This window comes from Chanos chanos, chromosome 5 (assembly GCF_902362185.1).
Source record: "Chanos chanos chromosome 5, fChaCha1.1, whole genome shotgun sequence".
Classification (NCBI taxonomy): Eukaryota; Metazoa; Chordata; class Actinopteri; order Gonorynchiformes; family Chanidae; genus Chanos; species Chanos chanos.
The window spans coordinates 36,564,547-36,587,497 of record NC_044499.1 but is presented as its reverse complement, the minus strand read 5'-3'; the positions used below and the strand labels follow the sequence as shown (position 1 = coordinate 36,587,497).

Sequence of the window (22,951 nt, the reverse complement as noted above, 5' to 3'; positions counted from 1 at the left end):
CTGAAAGTGAACGATCAGTCCAAAAAAGAGTGAGAGAGATGAGTGGAATCAGAGGAGGTGAGGAGTTAAGAGGAGTTGGCTGTGACATTTTCATAGCACAGCAAATCAAAACAAACACTTAAAACTTCATTAAGCACTCATTAAACTTTACCAACCTCAGAGAACACGAAGCAGAGGAACAAAACCGTCATTCCACACACATGCATGTCCTAACAGGCATTCCAATACAGCATACACATATTCTAACTATGTTCACACACACACACACACACACACACACACACTCTCTCTCTCTCTCTTTACATTCCCTTTTGTTTTGTTGTGTGTATAGCGCATACGTTGGGTGTAAACTGTGTCAGTTTATGTGTGTTCCTGTGTCACTTTTCATTTCACTGAGAGGACTGCACTCATCTGTCCCTCTGTCTCATCTCCCCTACATAGGCAAAGAACAAGGGATGAAGGAATGAAAGAGGACAGGACAGAGGGCTACTACTCATCAGAGATTATTATGCCTGACACATAGAGGGAGGATGAGAGAGAGAGAGAGAGAGAGAGAAGAAGAAAGAAAGACACCAAAAAAGCGAGAAAGAAAGAGAGAGAGAAGGAAGAAAAGAAGGGTAGGAGGGTCAGCATATGAGAGAGAAGATGGGAATAAAAATGTGCATGGAGGTTACAGTGCCACAGAGGCGCTGGTGCAACACTGCACACACACACACACACACACACACACACACACAACCACACACACAACCACGCACAGATTTGTCATGTGTGCGTGGGATGACACCACATAAGCTGCAGCTCCATCTCTTTCTCTCTTTGTCTTCTCATGCTGTTTGGTCATCATTCTTTCCTACCTTTCTTTTCTCCCTTTTGCATTTTCATGTGCTCTCTTATCCCTTTTTTTCTTTTTCTTTTTCTTTCCTGCCCCTGCCCCCTTCCCCCTCTCTCTGGTTCACTGCCAGGGTGGCATCCTCTTCTCTGGCCCCTGGTTGCCAAGACTACTCCATGGCAACAGCTGCTGAGCCCTCTAGGGGGAACCCTGTTTCCATGGCAACCAGGATTTCCATGGCGACAAGTCTCAATCTTACATCACATACAACGACATTGCAGTGTCAGAACTCACAAACTCAGCTTGTCGTCAAGTTAAGTTCAGACATTTGGATACTAATAATATTCTTATTCCAAAAAAAGTTTTAACAACTGTATATGCATGCAAACATGAAGATGCTGAATCATGTTTGTAGTTTAGGTAGACGGTATTCTATGAAGAGTATATTTAGAGAAAATATTCTGGCTGCATATACTCAGAAATGATTTCTGGGACATACAGTTTTTTAACAAGAATGTTCTAGTCAAGATTTAATTAAACTGAAAAGAATAAAATCAATGAAAAAAGATACAAATCAGTATTGAACAAGTAAAGAAGCGCTAAAATGAAGCTATTACACTATAACACTACAGCACATTAATACACTGACCATGGTTACTGAATCATTTCAGTTGTATTTGCCCAATGATTTCAGCTAGAGAAGCCATTTTTCATTATGGAATCAGTATAAACCTGATAATTACACAGAACAGAGCCAGGAAATGGTGAATACGACAGAGTTGCCAATAAAATTAAGGGCAGAGATATGACTGAGAGAAAGGTTTGTTATCTGTTGTAAGAAAGGAGTCTGAACAAAGCATACATGTTTCATATTAAAGTTTACAGGGCCAGTAAACATTATCACAGTGGCTTTAGATAGCTAAGACTCAAAACTGAACTTAAACTGTTGTAGAAATGGGTCTACCAAAGGCTTCAATAAAATGACAAAGAACACTTGAAACTGAACAGTAATTAAAATACATTTTAAATCAAAAAATGAAAATTTGAATAAACAAACACATACATAAAAACTAAACTCAAATAGTGTTGGTTTTTGGCCAACAGACAATGCTGGCATCGAATATTGTACATACACGTACAACTTGAATTGTGTGATACTGCTAATTAAATTCAGACACTTTCCAAAAAAAAAAGTTTTTAGTGACTCTTGTGACACCATCCAGCTTCTTACAAGCCAAATATAGCACTTTCACAGCAGGGAGCCTCTGATATTTTCAGAAAACACACACACACAACTGTCACGCACATACAAAGGACTCAAGTTGCACTCTCACTCCTGTCAAAGTTAGTTGAAGAGTCAGTTTTAAATTTACATCCAACTCTGGTAAAAGACAGTTCCAATAACAAGACATTAAAAACACACACACACACACACACACACACACACGCATGCATACACTCAATAATGTTAGGAAGGAATAGAAAATAAAGGCATTTATGCAGGGGGCAAGGGGGAGACAAAACTAAAATGTAGACAGCACACAGCACAACATGAGAAGGAGAGGGAGGTAAAGAGAAAAGAGAAGAGAGAGGGAGAGTGGTGTGGGATCTTGATCGCACACTCTGCTACACATACCATACCCTGGAGCCATTACATAACAGTGGGGGTGGGGATGAGAGAGAGAGAGAGAGAGAGAGAGAGAGAGAGAGAGAGAGAGAGAGAGATGTGAAATGTTATACTCTCCCCAAGAAACACACATACTTCATACATTCATTCAAGCATGTTCAAGCAATGACATACATTTAGACAGTACAACATTTCTTGTTCTGAGCTCATCCGTCCTCTCTCTCTTTCTCTCTCTCTCTCTCTCTCTCTCTCTCTTTCTCTCTGTGTTCACTTCAGTGACTCCTCCTCACTCTGAATTAATTAAAGTGATTTCTCTTCTTCTTGACAGCCTGCAACCATTCTCTCATCTCTTTATGCTTCTACTCCTTTCTCCATACCTCCATCACATCCTCCCTTCTTTCCTTCTCTCCCTTCTTCCTTTCTCCCTGCCTCTTCAGGTTTGGTGCGACTACAGTTCTGACAGACAGATGGAGATGACATCTACTTCTCACACTTTCACCAGATACAGACACACACACACACACACACACACACACACACAGCCTGAGGCATGGTGATTGGATTGGTCATAACTGCGAATCTCACTCTGAACACTCGCAAACAGTCTGGCTACCTTGCAGCTGGGCCCACATCAAAGCTGTAACTGTTTGTGTGTGTGTATGTCAATGTGTGTGTGAGCTACATGTATGTGTGTTTGTGTGGCATCACTCTTTTGAACAAATGCAAACACGGTTCATTTGGGATAATTAGAAAGCAGAACACTGAACCCACCCAGAATATATGAATTTCATAACACTCCATGGGTTAAGCTGTAATAACCCTGTGGCTATTTTATTTAACTTTTCATAGTAACTCTCTTTTATCTAAAACCTAAGACTGGGCTAAGGGATTTTGAACTGAGCAATGCAATTGACGGCCTAAAGCCAATGCATCATCCCTCAGCCGTGATCTTAATGTTTCAAAGGAGGCACGTTATTCTTCCAAGAACAACTGCACTAGTCCCATTTTGGCCTGTGAGACAGACAGGGAAAGGTGCCTAGCGACCACCTTCGTAAACAGAGAGGTGTTTTAACACCAGTATAACCACACTGGGCACGTCCTCTGAGTACACTGTATACATACAGTGTTTTTCATAAACATAAAGCTTCCAACACTTTGTGCACTCTCTCTCTGTCTATTGTACTCTCTCTCTCTCTCTCTTTCTCCATTTCTTGTTTAGATATTTAATGCTGAAGAAGGCCAATCTTAAAGAGCCCACAAGGGACAACATGTAGGCGAGTAGAATCTGCTGACCACAGTATTAGCAAGAAAAGCGGCCTGTTGTAGCTAAACCTCCTAAATGTATTAGAAAGAGGCAGGACATCATGATTTTTGTCCTTTTATACTCCATCTCTTCAAAGTTTTTTCCCTCTCAATCACTCGTTTCTCACAGAGTGGGTGAAAGTGAGAGAAAGAGAGAGATTGAGCGAGAGAGGATGGTTGCAGGGGTTTTTAATCTGCGGCAATCTGTTTATAAATGTTCTCATGTGCTTAATCTTTAATCTCATATTAGGTTTTGATGCCTCTAATTACACAGCCAAAAACACAATCCCATCAGGAGTGACATCAAAACACAGCAACCATAACCCCTTCACACACCCACATGTGAACACACACACACACACACACACAGGTTTCCATTAGTCACATGGCTCCCCCAGTCCACTCACATACAAAACCAGTGCCATTGTTACCAACATTAAGCACCCACGATATTCTGATTACGTGGGTTGTGTGCTGTTTGGTTGCCATGACAACATGTATGACAATATTAACAAATGATCCATGACAACTCCATTTTTATATTGGTGATCTTAGTGGCATCATATCACATTATAACAAGGTGCTCTTGTACAGATTCACACAAACACACACACAAAGAAACAAAAAAAAGGTAAATCGCAACTGGCAAAGGATTCTGACAAAACTAAAAGAAAATAAAAGGGTCTTGTGTCATATCTGCCCTGGGATATGGTAATTCATAGACCTTAGGTCTTATGTGTCATTGCAAAGTGACCTGTGAATACACCTTTAGATGATCACTAATGGGAATGAACACACATGTACTCACAAACACACACAAAACTGCAATGTAAGCTGTGTGCAAACTTCACCATAAACCACGATTAGTCTACATCAACTCTGAAAAACGCATCTGGAAAAATGCAATTGTTTCTAATTCTCAGACGCTCTCTCTCCCTCTAACACACACACATTCACTCGCCCTTTCTCTCTCTATCTCTCTCTCTCTCTCTCTCTCTCTCTCACACACACACACACACACACACACACAGTTGCACCCGTACCATCATCATGCGCTGCCGCTGTTTCTTGGCTTTCCGCACATTATTGATGAAACGGCGGCCCATCTTCTTGGCGTACCAAACCGACACGAACATGACGTCAGTCACCGACCACCAGCTACCTCACGAACGAAGTCAAGCCCCGGTAGAGGACCAGAGTGGGGAGGGGGCGGGGGTCATGTATTACGTCTACAATACGAAAGCTTCGTCGTTCTAATGGCAGCTCAGGAGTGCAACAAGAGCAGAAGAGTACGTGTCAAAATATAGACTGCAATATTAGCACGGAATCATGAACAAATTTCGGCAAGATTAGTCATTAGGACGCGGAAAAATGTCCTCAGTGGTGTCTCGAGACAAAAAAATGTTTACGGAACCATTTCCTCCATTATTTCTGAACAAATATCTCAAAATATCATTTCCGAATTATTTACTGATCTGTGCCAAGTCCTTTTTGATGTCGCCTCTGCACGCGTGTTCCGTAAGAGGGCAAGACGTCCTGTCAGGCTCGAGAGAGCGTGAGATCCTCGCTATCCCAAAACGGCTAATTGAATTCCTTCAACCGAAACGGTGACACAGGATGTTAAGGAGAGGGAAAAAATAATTCTCTATAGATTCACAAGTGTTGTGCAATATGTCTCGCGTTATCCGAGAAAACGATTTTTTCCATTCAAGCCTTCAATGCGAGAGAAGATGCTGTTTAAACGTTTTAATTTTAAAGACGGGAAATTCCACGTCTATTCCCGGCTCCATCACCAACATCCATCCGCGACTGGATAATGCTTTTGCTCTTTCTTTAGAAGGACAAGATATCTTTCCATCTTTCGCTCAGGCTGCTGTCTCTAACACGGGTATTCCGCGCTGATGTAAATCCGAGAGCGCTCTCTCTCTCTCTCACTCTCCCTCTCTCTCTCCCTCACTCTCTCTCTCTCCTGTTCGCGGGCACGCGCGCGGTCCAGTCAAAAACTGTTAACCCGCTCTCTCTGCTCATCTCCCTAAAATACGTCTTTCTCTAATAAATCGTCCATACTCACTCTGCTAAAAACCAAACTTCACAATATTATATTGATCGCCGAAAAGCAAAAACGTTGATACTGAAAAGCAAGGGACAGGATTGTGAGAGGCAGTTATAGAAAAAAATGAGGAGGGGACTAGGAGAATTATTCTAAGATGAGACTGAAGGTGAGGGAATATTTGTGAGAGATTAGTATAGAGGTGGACAAGTCCTAGAAATACATCCTTAATCTGTGAGATAGATGTCTTTTTCCATCTTTCTTCTCTGACACATGTGACTAAGACAGCACAGTAAGAATAAAAGAATCCCTTAAAGTGAGAGTGGGATAGTGAAGGAGTGAGAGAGTGTGAGAGGACTGTGCATGGATGTGCTTGTTAGCTTGGCTTTGGTATTTTACTCTATTGATTTCCTATAGCACTGAGATTTTGGGTGCTCTGCCAACACTTAGCAAATACTCTCTCTCTCTCTCTCTCTCTCTCTCTCTCCCTCTCTCACACTCTCTCTCTCTGTGTCTCTCTCTCCCCCTTCTCTCTCTCATACACACACACACGCACGCACACACACACGTACACTCAGGGCTGTAGGGAGTTTTGCGCAGTTGTAATTGAGTTCTTGCATAGAGGACGGATTCCATTGGGGGTTCAAGAGTAGAACTACAACAGTCAAAAGGCCAGTTAATTAAATGAAGAGCAGACATATATTAACTCTCTCTCAAACACACACACAACACAAACACCACACACACACAAACACACCCCATTTAGCACCAGGTCAAGTTGTGTGCTGAGTGGTGAATGTTCAGTTAACATAACAATATTCTTCCTTGTAGCATTACTATTCATGACAACATATCTAATTCTCCCATTTTACAGTCCAAGAGCTCTCTCTCCCTCTCTCTCTCTGGCTCCTGGCTTGCTCTTTTGTGTTCTATTCCTCCCCCTCTTGCTTCTCTCCCTGACCAAAAAAGTAAAAAAAACAAAAACAAAAAAAAAAACACTGGGTAGTCCTGTTGCTATGGTGACCAACATCCATTGTCACCATGGCAATATGTTTGCCAATGTGCATATGTGAAGTGAGCTGAGAGAGCCTAGTGTGTGTGTGAGTGAGTGTGTCTGCACATAAAAAGTGCATTTTAAGAAATGGTCTTGCAGATTTGTATGCTTGTGTGGTTTTAATTCCCACAACTCCTTTCTGTCTCTCTCTCTCTCTCTCTCTCACTCTCTCTCTTATTACACTTATCTGCTCCTTTATTTCTCTCCTATTGCCAAGGGATAGGCAGATGGTGAAGGATGCTTGTTCACATCTTCCTCAAGGCGAACAGGAACACACACTCACGAGCACATGCTCACAAGTAAAGACGCACACACACACAGACACACACAATACTGACACCTTGTGGCGCTGAAGTATGTTTGTAGACTCAGCACTTCAGATCAGCGTATTACTGATGCGCATTTCAACACTAATAGAAAAACAATAATGGTCCGCCAGTATGGTATGTATAGTAATTTGTATGAAATCCGCATACTTCAATGACAGCGATCACTGGATGAACAATGCAGCTAGATCACACTGAAACCACAATGCACCAAAATGAAGCTCAGTGGAATGTGAATGACCGAATGCAATTCATTCTCTCACTGACCACAACCGACATTCTGATGATGATGTCACAGTGCAAAATGAGCATCTCCATGGTGACAAGCTTACCAGGGTAGAGGTGGCGTAGTAAGGAGAGTGGCCACTCGGCAGTAACACTGGCTGCAACACAACACAACACAAGAGCAGGGTGCAATTACACCACAGTGAGGGTAATTATACAAGAATCAGGGAAATAAGATAAGAGGAGAGATAAATACACCACAAACAGGGAAGTTACACCATCCATACCAACACCTATGACTGTCAGAAATAAATACCTGCGGGCAGTGGTAATAGGAAAAGACTAGTGACAATAACACATAAGCAGTGGTAATAGGAAAAGACCAGTGACAATAACACAAATGCAGTGGTAATAGGAAAAGACCAGTGACAATAACACAAAAGCAGTGACAATAACACAAATGCAGTGGTAATAAGGAAAAGACCAGTGACAGTAACACAAAAGCAGTGACAATAACACATAAGCAGTGGTAATAGGAAAAGACCAGTGACAGTAACACAAAAGCAGTAGTAATAAGGAAAAGACCAGTGACAATAACACAAAAGCAGTGGTAATAAGGAGGCAGAAGTGGTAATAACACAAAGAGCAATAGCAGTAGCATAATCAAGGGGTAACTGAGAAATGGGGTAAGCACAAAATAACTGGATCATTACAAAGGGAACTGGGTTATCAAGGGAAATTACAAAAAGCAAAAAGCAGTATTCATAACAGAGAAGATGAGGTCATAAGGAAAGATCAGAGGGTAATAACATCAGAGCAGGGCTGATTAGTCATGCACTATGTTTATTCATATGGAGCAGTGATATTACTGAAGGAACAGTGGAAAGTGGCCTACAGAAGGGACAATAACAACACAGCATAAGTAATAAGACACAGACTATTATAAAGGAGTGGTGATTAGATAAAAGAGGGGACATGTTTGATAGGATAAATCTTTATTATAAAGGAGTAGTGATTAGATAAAAGAAGGGACACGTTTTACAGAATAAGTGTTTATTATAAAGGAGTAGTGATTAGATAAAAGAAGGGAAACGTTTTATAGAATAAGTGGACCAAAAGTAGAGGGACGGACAGTCAAGAGGGTTATTACACAACCGCACAGGTAAATATCCTCATTAAAAGGAAATGAAATCACTGCAGGGAAAGAACATTTAAGCAAGAGGTAAAAAAAAGACAAGTGTAGAGAAAGTATTAAAAGGATTAAAATAGGGGCGTGGGGGGGGGGGGGGGGGGGGGTGGTGATTAGGGAAAACAAGGAAATGTAACAGCTGCCAAACAGAAGATGTCATTCGAGGTCCATTATTTTTCCAGCTAGGTGCGTTAGAATGGCGGGCTAATGCAGAAAAAGGAAAACAATAAAACAAAGAGCAAAAGACAGAAAGGGATAGACAGAATGCATCTACCAAGCAAACACAAAAGAGAGATGTCATACAGCACAAACACGACGTGCAAGTCCCATAATCATCACCACCATCATCATCATCATCAAATTGTCCTGAACTCCAGCTTTCTTGTCACGTTAAGAGTCCACAAAAGCTCTTGCAAACGAGACAATATAAGAGAACTCTTTCAGACAGTCTTTAATGCATTGTTTCCTCGTATACTGGAATAAAGAAGAATTTTAAACATCACATTTAGTTTGATACATCAATAGCTCTGACTTAAGAGCAGTGACTTCTGTTTGTTGAAAACACTGGAAAAGTCAATTATATATGATAAATAAGGCCATTCTCCACCATATTTGTAAATTACACTGTATCCCAATGCTGGACTTCTTAGCTTGAATCCCAGTGTTACCACTGGCTGGGTCGTGCGTGGCTGAGAACACAACTGGCTGTGCTCTAGGAGGGTCAGCCAGACAGGGTGCACACCATGCCCCCACCCTTCAGCAACTCACAGTGCTGACTGGGTGGGGGACAAGTCCAGTGGAATGGTATGGACCTCCACGTGAACTATATTCCCATGGAGACACTTCTACACTGACAGGTGTAACAAACCAGTGGCTGATTTTAAATGCATTGAAAAATGCAAGCACAAGTCCTCACCATTCTGCATTGGCGCAGGGGCTGTGAAATGGTAGGGACCTACTAGAGTGCAGTGAATTGGACGCACCATAAATTGCTTTTTAACAATTATAGCCTCTGACAAGAAATGGTGCAACCACCTGTATATGTTCCTCATGTCTGGTACATCTGGGACTTGCCTGATTAAACTAAGTCTGATAAGACCCAGGATCAAGTAAAGGACAGGGGTTAGGAGGCATGGATCAGTTTAAGGACAGGGGTAGAGGTTAGGTTCAGCTTAAGGACAGAGGTAGAGGACAGGATTAGTTTAAGGACAGGGGTAGAGGTTAGGATCACTTTAAGGACAGGGGTTAGGAGGTTAGGATCAGTTTAAGGACATTGGAAGAGGTTAAGATCAGCTTAAGGATGGGGCAGAGGACAGGATCAGTTTAAGGTCAGAAGAGCTTCAAGGGAACAGAACAGGAGAACAGATTAGTAGAACAGGTCAGTGAAACAGATAATAGGGACAGATCATGGGGACAGACTGGGGAAACAGCTCACGAGAACAAATCTTTGAAAACAGATTATGGGGACAGATGAATGGGACAGATCAAGGGAAGAGACAACATTAAGAGATCAGCGGGACAGGGTGGGTACTATGCCAGATTTGAGGAACAGATCAGTGAAACAGATTAACTGAGCAGATCAGTGAAACTGATCAATGAAACAGATCAGGGGAAACATATCACATTAAGAGATCAGTGGAACAGATGAGAGGGACAGATGAAGAGAGCAGATCAGTGGAACAGATCAGGATGAAGGCCTGATTGCCCCCCGGTGTATGGTCAAATACTGAGAGCTGCTAAAAAAAAATAATTACAGCATCCTGAAAATATCCCACTGTTCCCAGAGACAGAATGACTCACCAAAAAAAAAAATTCAGACAGCACACGAAGAGGCCAGCAATACATCTGACATAGTTATAACCATTTATAGCTAATAATATGCATATGATAACGATATCGTAAGCACTGAAGAAAACAGGCCTGTGATAGGGTGAAAGGTCATTACTCATACTTAGTGTCATGTATGCAAAATATTCTCATGAGGGAGATGTATGGGAAAAAATGACAAAATATTGTTGTTTGACAGAAGTAATGTGAATTCTTTCGGACTGAGAGATTGCTTTGTGTCAAATGCAAGTATTACATATGTTACAACGCAAACACAGATCACTGAATATCCACAGTGTGAAGAACAGCTGTATTCTCTTGGGAAAAGGTGTTTCATGGCAGCTTTACTATATGGGGACATTTTCCAATAACAGGAGCACTTGTGTTTGAATCTCACCCACACCATAATAGTAGTCCAAAATATCCTGTCAACATGACAGAAGCAAAGAGAAACACTCTTATATCAGTAGAAACTACAATCTGAACCTAAAGGACCATTAGTGGTATGACTATAAGACTGCTGACCAGCAACCTCAAGACATAAATTAAAGTTTAAACTTTCATAAAAAAGAATGACTAGATATTGACAAATCTAGGTATGCAAAACAGATTCTCTGTATAATTGCTCTCACAGTTCTCCTGAGAAGACTGGACTATGGTGAGTCTCTAAGTGAAGAAAAAATGTCTAATTTAAATGCATGAACGTCTGATGCTCTGTCAACAAAAGGTGAAAAATGCTCAGAAAGTCTCTGCTAAGTAGCTCTCCATGGTCCTGAAATACAGTTCCTTTTGTCACCATCAGAGGGCGCTGTCTTGCAAAACAAAAGTGTAACTGGTGACACGGTCTACACACAGAGCACAGAGTACCAGTCTCACAGTATTAGAGGAGTGAAAATGACTCAGCCTCATGATCAACTGGAGGCCAAGAAGTGTCTGAGAACCGACACAAACAGACTAGCATGAGACTCCATGTGTAACGGTAAAAATTAACCAAGTGAATACAAATGTTCATTACACACACACACATACACACACACAGACATATACACATACACATACACATAGATACATACATACATACATACATACATACATACATACAAGCCCCCCACACACACATCAATAACAACAAAAACAAAAAAAAGCCCGATTCTCAGCAAAGTTTTCAGATTGAGGTGGGAACAAGAAGTGTTTAAGAACTTCAGAGCTGAACATTCTTCTTGAACTACATTAATTTAGACAAGTAACTCCAGTCTCTTTGTGTAAATCTTCCTGGAGCATAAAAATACTTGTTTATCTAACATACACAAACTATGGTCAAGTGTGAATCTTAAGTCATGTGTCTATTCATGTCATATTCAAGAGAAAAATCTAATTAAGTGCATCCCAGATTGCTGTTTGCATGTGTGCATGTATTTGATTTGGGGTGTGTATCCATACCTTGACCGGTGATATGTGTGGATGAGAGGCGTATCCGTGGACACCATCTATGGGGGCGTGGCTTGCATCACTGAGGTGCAAAAGCTCTCCACTCTTGCCTTGAGTCAAGTGGGCAGGGCTATGCTCCAAAGGCGGGGTCTCCTCATCCTGATAACGGTATTTCTGAGGAAATCAGAGAGTGAGTGGGTGAGAGAAAGGAATAGAGCTAAGTCTCAGAGGAGAGTTTGAGTTTGAATATAACTGAAGCTTTCCTTGAGGCCATCTTCTATAGGTATATGTAAGCAAAGGCGAATAAATAAACCTGACAGTGAGACTGAAATATTACATCTGCAAAATGCAGGAAAGGTTCAGTAAGTTTCCATAGACTTCCACACAATAAAGTAAACCAATGACAAATCCAACAGAATAGGCCATTCAGTATAAATAAGAGAAATTCACTCTGACTTTCCCATCAAACAGCAGGACCATTGCAGTCATAATGCAGAGAGAGAGAGAGAGAGAGAGAGAGAGAGAGGGAGAGAAAGAGAGACACCCTTCCATATGAGTAAGACCCAAGAATTGACATGTGGTTCTGCATTAAAAGTTGCATTTTCGAAATCATTAATTCATAGTTGTATTATAAGTTCACAACAAGAAAGACAGAAACCATAGCAAAGTGTGAGATTACTTTGCATACACACACACACACACACTGCAGCTTCAAACAGTAAACATTCAGCATTATCCCACTGCATAGGAGCCCTGGGGTGGAGAGAGAGAGAGAGAGAGAGAGAGAGAGAGAGGAGAATAGTAAAGAGGAGATAGAGAAGATAGAAAGATGGGGGGATAGAATTAGCAAGATGCCAAAGACATACTGCTGACCAAGAGAGAAAAAAATAGAGGTGGAGAAAGAGGGGGATGGGAGAAGTGGAGGAGAGATATAACTGGAAAAAGAAAAAAGAAAAACACCAACAGAGAAACGGGGGGGGGGCATGAAAAGAAAATGAAAATAATGGGAAGAAGGCAGAGAATATGAGATTGGGTAGGGGTGCAGTTCCACATTAATATATCTCAACATACACTGTACCCATTAACACTCTGTGTGTTAACATACAGCTGGGTCATGTGACACATTCTCATTTATCACTGGACAATAAGCACCTCTTCACCCATTAAGAAATCCAATAACAACTCTGCAGGATGGGATAACGCCATTACACTCATTACAGTTCATTGTGTGTGCGTGTGATGTGTGTGTAACATAAACGAAAGAGGAGAAAGGAGGAAATAGGGTAAAAGAGAGAGAGGCTATGTAGTGGGTGTGTCATCTCTTTAAGACTGGATCTGATTCTGAGGGAGAGATGTCAGTAAAATGAAGGAATAAATCGCATTAATGAGAAATGCTTGCATACAAACACACACGCATACACCGACGCACACACAAACACAGACACATACATAAATCCGAGGCCACATAGACACAGTTCGTACGGTAAAAGACACATTGAAAGGTACAGTCGAGCCATTACATTACAATGTTAACCTCAGGGCAAACATGACTCCTAAAACATGAGGTTACTTTTTTTTTTTCACCAAAACGCTAATTCTTATTTACCTTATGACTGAAATAAACTTAGGGTGTGAGGATTTAAGTAACGGTCACTTAAGTATCTTACATCGTTCGCTCTTTCACAAACGGGGGAAAGTGCGCTAGAAACAAGATCCTCTTTTAAGTTAGGTGTTCACTCGTCAAACATCTGTTTAAAGTACTGCAGGTAAATTCAGTCTGTTTTTTTTCCAACAACAGGTGAGGAGGTGAATAATCCGCCAGGTCCAATTTTCATTTATTTTCTACATCTTAGCGCTTCAGGTTCCTGGGGTAGAGAAAGTAGATGCAGAACTCGCTTGTAAAACATTCTTTAATGAGGCACCCCACGCGGCAAAGCCGACCATATCCGCGAGTAAGGCGCAATTTTCTCCAACCATAAGAAGAGAACATGTGGAGCGCAAATCAAAAGCACACATCAAGTTCGACGGAGTAATGAAAGAAGAAAACCTTTCTTTTCAAATGATTCTCACCAAGTACGAGTAATGTTAGCACAAAAACCTAGAGCAAAATAGCTATGATTCTTGAAGTTTAGAGATGGAAGGATACGGTTGGTCATTTGTAAGCCAGTGGACCCCTGTTGTAGTAGAAGCCGCACGGCGCCTTCACGTTTCACTGCCTCTTTCCCTCCGGGCGTTATACACTCTGCTCTCTGACTGCTTTCATTTACATGATATGAAGCGGTCGTATCTCCCCATAGCGGGCTATCGGAGACCCCTAGTCCGCGACCCCCACCCCTTTCCAAAACATGCACCTAACAAAAATCGGTTGAACGGTGAGGCTTACCTTACAGCCGAACATGAGAGAGAGAGTCCGCTTGCTACAAACGATTTTGCATTGGCACATAACCGGTGAGAAGCACTTACAGTTCCGTTCTGGGGGAGACATCCGCACTACACCCAGCAACTAAACGCGTAAAACCGACCAAAGAAGCCTAAAAAAACGGGAACAATGGCGAGGGGAGGTCGGTATTTCACCTGTCAAGACAGTTCAAATGTGGTTGCCTGGTAGCCCTTATAATGACACGGTTTGTGTCTGTGCGTATGCCCGAGGCAGGTTCACGGGTGGCACTTGAGGCGCATAAATTTGCTGTCGAGATCTCGAGTCAACTTCTCTTCGTATAAATAATTAATGCTTAACAGATATCCAAGTACAAAAACTGCTCGTATAAAAGTGATAAGGCTTGGGGTCTCGCATCTCATATTCGCTTTTCCCATCTCTCTCTCTCTCTCTCTCTCTCTCTCGCTCTCTCTGTGTGTTGAAAATCAGAATTTCGGAACCGTACCAACAGGATGTTAAATCAAGTATTGTACCGTAAACACACAATTACGCGCGCAGCAGAGAGCGAGAGCGAGAGTGAGAGAGAGAGAGAGAGAATCGCACGGGGGTGATGACTGAGAATGGCGAGATGTTGCCATGGGACATGAAGTAAGCCACAGTCCAGAGAGAATGCAGAGACGAGAGAACGTGTGTGACCACTCGGAGTCGACAAGGATGGATACTGAAAACAGGTTTTGTGGCAGGAGGACAAGTTCCATAGCGGTTTCAACCGTAAGAAAATCTCCCAGAGTGTATAATAATTAAAGACGCATGGCAGCATCAGGTGCAAACATATGTCTAGAATCAATGACACACCCTTGCCACTCACACACGCACACACACGTACAAACACGGAGCTTACTGGTTGTCGCAGGACCTTTTTGCTTCTTGCGCGCGTTTATCTTTCGGTTATCCAAATTCAGTTCTCCGAATATGAGAGAAGGTCAGAACAGGAGTCTCTGTCCTAATTCCACTCAGTCCCCCAATACCGCCTCTCTCCCACCCTTCTCTGTTTCTCCCTTTGTCTCGCTCTCTCCCTCATTCATTCACTCACTTGTCTTGTCTGTCTCATCAGGTTACAAAATCAATTCATCGCTCTCTAGGAGCTCGCGCTGTGAATTTAAGCTTACAGGCGTTATCTATGCTGGCCGTGCGCACAGTTAAAACAGGTCACGGGACTTAAAAGTTCTTTTCGTGGCGCCCCCTGGCAGCGCACGTTCGTGTTTGCATCTAGAAAGCTTGGTGTTAAATTTAACCCCGTATTGGCGGTTTGATTGCGTCAACTGGATTTCCACCGGTTTTGGATATTACGTCATTATTGACTGTCTATGAATATGTAGCCCAAATCCTCTCTTTTTCATCTTCGTATTGTATTTTACATTGCATTTTACCTCGTTCTCTCCTTTGATCTAATAGCATTCCCAGCACACACACACGCACACAACACACACAACACACTTACACACACGCACCAAGGTCACCTCTGAAGGCTCATCTAATTCCCACCCCTTGTTCTATTCTGTCCTCCTTCCTCTCCTTTGTTCTTGTGAAATCTAGCTCCAATTCAAACACTCCTGAAACACATGCTTAGAATCTCTCTCTCTCTCTCTCTCTCTCTCTCACACACACACACACACACACACACACACAGGAATGTTTAAGGATTGTATCATAATTGTGTGTGTTAGCATGACTCCATGAAGCTCTTATTTCATCATAACCTGGCCTTATATCTTCACCAACACCAAACTTACTGCAAAGCTACACAGCACATCCATGTTGGTCTCATACAGAATCCCCTGACAAAGTAGAAATGTGCTAACACTTGGGTCTTATTACGGACAGTTAAAGAGAGACCTTAAACACAGTCAGTGAGTAATATCAGTGTCCAAGGCAGTGTAGACAATTATCATGTATACATTTATAGAAAAACCATTGAATATGGCTTACCATAATACTGATACTGATTAATAATCATATCAGTTTGACATATCTCATCACTTATGATCTCTTTGCATTCTTGTTATTGTTTCTCTATGAAGGCATTACTATTTAAGGGGTCACTGCAAGGACCCAAAGCCCATTAGTGGATGACTAGGTGTGTGTTTCCCAGTGTTCTTTCAGTAGTTGCAGTAGTAACTTATCTCCACAGGGTGGCAGCAGAAAGACATGTAATGCCAGAGTTGTGCATTCAACTCAGGAATGACTGCAGCCAAAAATTCTGTCTGCTTAGTGATGTCATCAGTGAGGGACAGAGAAGGAGTGGTGGTCAAATTGTATGCATGTGTGTGTATGTGTGTGTAAGAGAGAGAGAGGGAGAGAGAGATCGATCAAGAGAGAAAGACACAGATAGAGAGAAAGAGAGAGAGAGTGAGTCGAAGTACTTATTTTAAAGTTAGTTCAATTTTCTGTAGCTCTGGTATATATAATTCTCGTACACACGCACACATACAGACGCACACACAGACACACACACACACACAACACTCCCATCCCCCCCATATGGTATTTTGCTCAAAGTGGTTGACTACACTTACAACAGTCTCCACATAGACCTTTGGATGAATTATGAGAAGCTCATTAAATCAACTGGTAGTTATTATTTTCAGCTTGGAGGAGTACAGACACTCTACTTAGGGTAGATCCAGTGAGAGGCTTCTATGCCCCATAGCCAATGATAATATCCTCAAAAAACTCCAAACCAATCAGAACCAACATATACGAAACTACTCACACAAGGTTAAGAGTAGAGAACAGAGATTAGAGAAACAAATACACTAGCAGATCCAACGAGAGTTCCCCAGAATACAGCACTGATATAAGCAGGCCTATCTTTTACCATCCACACACATGTCAGAGGCCAAACCCAGCACACACACATGAGTCATGAAACAATCCACATTGTCCTCCTCTCTCGCCTCCCATACTCACATACTTACAGGGACCTTAACGCTCCCAGTGACGTGTGTGTGTGTGTGTGTGTGTGTGCGTGTGCGCGCATGTGTATGTGTATGTGTGTGTGTGCATGTGTGTGTGTGTGTGTGTGTGTATATGTATGTGTGCGTGTGAGTGTGAGTGTGTGTGCTATGTGTTGTGTGTGTGTGTGTGTGTGAACACAGGGTGGGAGGGAGAGAGCAGTACGCACTGCACCCACACTACAGGTCAGTAAGAGCTACTTCTCTCCTACTTTTTCTTCTTAACTCTCTCTCTCTCTCTCCCCCCTTTCCTCCATCTATCCTTTTATTCAATACACGAAGCCTCTGCCTGGTTGTCATGGAAACTATCAGGTTCAGATAGCCTGGTTGCTTAGCAACTGACATCACCAGTGAGAAGAACATGAGGATGAAATAGAAACAAATGAGGAGAATGGGTTTTATATTTGTGAATGTGTATGTGAGTGTGAGTGTGTGCATGTGTGTGTGTTTCACATTATAAATAACACACATACAAATACACACACACCAGTGAACAACCCCCTACAAACGCAACATGGAACATTCATGTGTAGGGATATAGAAACAGTAAAGGAAGAGAGAATGACAGACACAAGAGAGAGTGAACCAGTAGATGCGAGAGAGAGGAATGGAGAAAGCGGACTTTAAGCTGCCAGATTAGTCCTAGGGTCACAACACGCAAGCACAAGCAGACACACACACACAAACACACACACGCACAAGCACATGTGCCCCCTCCCCCAACAACCCGCCCCCCCCCCCCCACCCCCCCCCCCACACACACACACACGGACACACACACACACGGACACACACAAAACAACCCAACAGCTATATATTAAGTGCTACATGGTACGTAAAATTATACACTAAAAAAAACATTTCAAATTAACCAAAAACACACCTACATATAAACATAGACCACAGGAGTGCTGTGCATGGCTGAGAAGTCAAGACAGAATTAAAGTCAACACAGAATTTAAACATCTGGTTAAACTAATCAGCATAACTCCAACAGAGTCTGTATACCAGCCCTGGTACTCAATAAAGTGTGCCCAGGCAGAAATGTGTGTGTGAGCCTGGGACCATCGGACATAGAAATACTATGTAAGGAAAAAAAACCCATATATTCTCACTGTATTCCAGTAACTGCAGCATTCCCATAGTGTGTGTGTGTGTGTGTGTGTGTGTGTGTGTGTGTGTGTGTGTGGGAAGAAATACATTATTCATTGCTGCAGACACCATTATGTATTACTCATCCAAACAGCTGGCTTTTCATCACACATAGCCCCCTAAACACACACATGTATGGCCGTACACACACATGCATATGCACACACACAGACACAGACACACACACACACACACACATAACCCTTCCCAAACATAAATTCACACAGCAAGTTTGCTCACTCTCTCTCTGTCTCTTTCTCTGTCACTCTCCCAACTCTATTTAATGACAAATGCTTGACTGACAAGACAAAAAACATGCTGTCAAAGCAACAGTAAAGAAGTCTATAACAGAGGATGACACAATAACTGACAAAGAGTGTACAGAAGCGCAAAACAACTAGATTATTGAGACAAATACGGTGCCAAAATGGAAATTCACATGTTAGCACAACAAACCAATGGGACATGCATATTAAGCACATCTGGACTATATGACAACGTTGATTTCATGTTGTCATGTTGGGCTGAAATGAACTTTGATAAAACCAATGTGTTGCTGTCATAATGTTTAGTTTCCTAAAATGTTCTTGACATGAAATTGTTATATCATCATTACCACCAAGCTAACTGGTTGTTTAGCAATGTAATAAGTGTTAGGCTGCATTAGATATGACCAGTTATAAAATATGCAAAGCTAGCTTGCTGTGTAGTTTCTTAATTCCAAGGAGTCATAAAAAACTGGAAACAAACTAATGAGAAAAAAAATAAGACAGAGGTTACAATTGATTAACAGGAATGACTAAGGTGAACTGACTAAACATGCAACTTTCTCCTCAAATTCAACTACACTTTCTATACAACTTTTGATGTGTTACAACAATCATTTTCTACTACCGCTGTCTTTAAACTCCATTACATGATTTCTAAAAAAGCTGGAAAAGTTTTTTTTTTTTTTTTTTAAAGTGATTATTTAATTAATATGCTAAAACAGAACACAGAAGTGATCCTGTCTCACCTGTCCAGTGAACCATGTGCTCAGTGTACAACCAAAGCCTTAATCCCATCTGTTCTCTCTGTAATCTGCCCTGTAATTTGTCTCCGGCATAGTAACAAAGCCATAGCGTTCCTATAGCGTGTCATATCAAGGCCAAAACAACACGTTTTGTCTATGGGTACTGATGTATGAAATGACTGAAAAGCAGATTAAAGTAACTTGTGATGCTCATAACTGTCATGATTTATAAAACAGTTGGCCTCTACAGACAAGCAATGTTCATATCATCTAATAAAACTGAAGCAGTGTGGAGGAGGGGAATGTCAATTGAGTTTATTTCAGAGCTAAAGTGAAGTCTTCATTCAAATAAAACTGATAATATGGATGACGCTGGTAATACTGGCAGATAATAACATAATAAAACGTAGGAGGCACAAAGAGGATAGAGAGGCATTAAAGTTTACAGTATGATTTTACCCTATAAAATCAGTGAGAGACGAACAGGGTCAAGTCAAGAGTTGCAGAGTAATCTCACATGAATTTACCCATATCCCTGGCTTCTGATGACTCTCTTCTCACATTTCAAATATGTATTTTATTTAAATAACAATAACAATAACAATAATAATAATAATAATAACATAAAGTCTTTTAAAGTGCTGCACCATCACAAGCCACCAGCCTGGCACTGATTCTGTGAGTTGTGTGGGATACATCATTCTGTTGTGAGAAATTGGATCGTCTGGTGTTTTGTTTATGGTGGCGGAAAATGCAATCTCAGACGCATCTCCAGACGCATCTATATGTGTTCAATTTGTCTGAGATCTGGTGACTGAGATGTACCACAAGATATGGTTTACTTTATTACGTTTAAATCATTTTATGATTTACCCATTAAACCATTCTGTGACCGACCATTCTCTTTGGATGGAGGCATTGAATCAGGATAGAAATCACCATAGGATGAAAGCGACCATTCACATTTCCTTTCTTTTACTTGGCATTTACTTTCCCCTCTAAACGACGACGGGAAAATGCTCCATAACGAGGCTCTTTTACATGTGGGGAAGAAAGCACTAAGGTTCATAGGTTTCTTTTAGTGTATACCACACATTCACTCATCACCTGTTGAAAAAGGGTAAATGGGGGACTCATTTGACCATTGTCTCTGTCTCCGCTTTTTTCACCACCTCACAAATACAAGTTCGTTTTTTTAGGTGTATCATAAACTGCAGTCCCACCATAGTGTAATATTCTTACTGGACTGCTTTTGATGCTCACATATGATTGATATTTGCAGTCAACTATTTTTTACTGCTCGTTTGAATCACCTTGCATCTCAAATCAACGTCACACAGACGTCATGGTCGAGGGGTAAACTCTTTTTCTCAGACTTCCGTGGCAGTATCACCACAGCCACTGTTCTTTATAAGGCCTCGATAAGTTGAGCAGTTTTTGTCTCTAGAACTCCTGCCACATGGATCCCAACGATCATCCCTTTCTCAGGGTAACTGAGATTTCGTCTTCCCTCGCCATGCTGGACAAAACAATGGTCCACTGGGCCTGTCAAGCATGTTTATACATGGTCCTATGACAGATGATGGATTATCGATCGCTTCATTAACTCGAAATCATCATTTGTGTGTCTAACCACCTGCTTTGAACATGCTTTGTATCCATCATGTACTCATGTACCATCATGGAAAAAGTGTTTCTTTTTTCCTTTTGCCAGTTACTTACTTAAAGCACAAAACATGTTCTCTCTTCCAACGAGACACAAAATAGAGACAAATAAGTGTCAGCATTTAAACCAAACTTTTGAGGCTGACGTCTTTGCCTCCACAGTAATTAACACTCATTGAAAGAGATGAAGAGACAGAGAGAGACACAGGGGGAGATAGAGAGAGACAGGAAGGGAGAGAGAGAAGGAGACAGAGAGCCAGGGAGGGACAGAGAGAGACAGTTAGTGATAGAGAGACAGGGAGAGATAAAGAGAGTGAGAGACAGAGGGCTCTGTAATTACAGAAATATGCGGTCCCAAGAGAGTGAGTATTAATTACTGAGAGGAGAGAAACAAAGAGGGAGGGATTGAGAAAGAAGAGAAAGAAAGTGGGAACTGAAAGGAACTGAGAATTGAGTCCAGAGGAGGCAGTACAAAGGTGGGAGGGTGAAAACCTAGGAGAAGGTGATAAGTAAATATTCTCACATTCTCTCTCATGTACAAGCATATGCTTACGCGTGTATTTATGTGCATATATTTAAGAGAGCATATAAGTATACTGCAAATATATGCGTGAGACATTTTGCTTTTTGCTGTTTTCTCACTCTTGAGAGCACTGTGATAGGATCAGTGAGAAAGTCCAAAAATAACCAGTCTGTTTTTGGCTTCAGACTGAAATCAGGCTTCATGTTTCCTTTGATTAGCAGCAGCAAGTCTGTGCGTTTGTGTGTGTGTGTGTGTGTGTGTGTCATTGGCTTTATGCTTGAATACTAAACACTGTGACTCTGACAGCCAGTCACAGATGATATAACACAACGGAAAGAATAACCTGTACATTATTATATGTGTCAATGGGATTCAGCTACACATTATGAAGGTCCATGCCTCTGAATGCTTCAGAAATATCTGCCTCTCGAAATATCTGAGGCCTTACTGGTGACGATCTCTTCTGATGCTAGATTATGACACTTCAGATTCCAAACATAGATCCTGCTTTTCCTTTTGAATAGTCTGAGAGCAACTTTTAGTGGGTCAGATCTCCTACTTGTGCCCCAGGATCAGGAGATGTGATGCTTCCATGTATTCACTGACTATCAGAAAGTATGGAAGGAACACTTCTGTTCAAATATATGAAATTATAATAAACCTCATTTAGAAACCACATCACAAGAAAACACCTCCAGAATTACATAATGTGGCTGGCTATCTATCATCATAACGGACATTATGAGTCAATGCCATCTGCATTTCTCAGACAGAGATATGACACTAATATTTTTGGTTGATGCTATCTCTATCTACAGGAAAAACCATAATAATTAAACTACACCAGAGAGTCCAACCTTTGCATTGTTTCATTTAAGACTAAGTAAAACCAAGGGCTGAGAATACGGCATACATTTTGACATTCAAAGTATTTTTGAGATACAGTATGTATATATATATATGTCTGTGTGTGTGTGTGTGTGTGTGTGTGTATAATTTTTTTTTTTAAGCATTTGTACTTTTTTTGAGCAATCTATTTTTTTTAACAGTTATACACTTTATCTCAGACAACGTTTTTGGAAAATATATGTGTTTTACTCCCGTAAAAAATATTACATCTTTCTCAAGTTTACGGTAATGTTGTAGGCTGGGAATTAAGTTGGCCAGAACTTTGAAATAATGTACTCAGAAATGGGCAAATCTGACAAAATGAGCAAATTTTGAAACAAAAGTGCAGCAGAGAGCAGGAAACTCCACCACAGAGCAACGTCTCCTCTAAGCTCATCACATCTCTGCCTGTTTCTACTGCCTAAGGAAGGCTGCTCAATGTACCCGGACAAACATTTAG

At 41.3% G+C, this 22,951-nt stretch overlaps 1 protein-coding gene across 3 annotated transcripts in view; it reads right to left on the bottom strand.

The window, feature by feature from the left end:
- Positions 1–22,951, bottom strand: part of dlg4b (discs, large homolog 4b (Drosophila)) — a 41,329-nt gene that overhangs the window by 10,362 nt on the left and 8,016 nt on the right. Inside the window, exons 1-3 of one of the 3 annotated variants that reach the window (XM_030773088.1) lie at positions 14,244–14,354; positions 11,873–12,034; positions 7,524–7,574 (exon numbers count right to left, since the gene is read on the bottom strand). In XM_030773088.1, coding sequence (XP_030628948.1) covers positions 7,524–7,574; positions 11,873–12,034; positions 14,244–14,345 — 315 coding nt within the window. In that variant the 5' untranslated portion in view covers positions 14,346–14,354. Of the gene's footprint in view, positions 1–7,523; positions 7,575–11,872; positions 12,035–14,243; positions 14,355–22,951 lie in introns of those variants that run through there. The other 2 variants (XM_030773085.1, XM_030773086.1) reach the window with 2 other exon arrangements.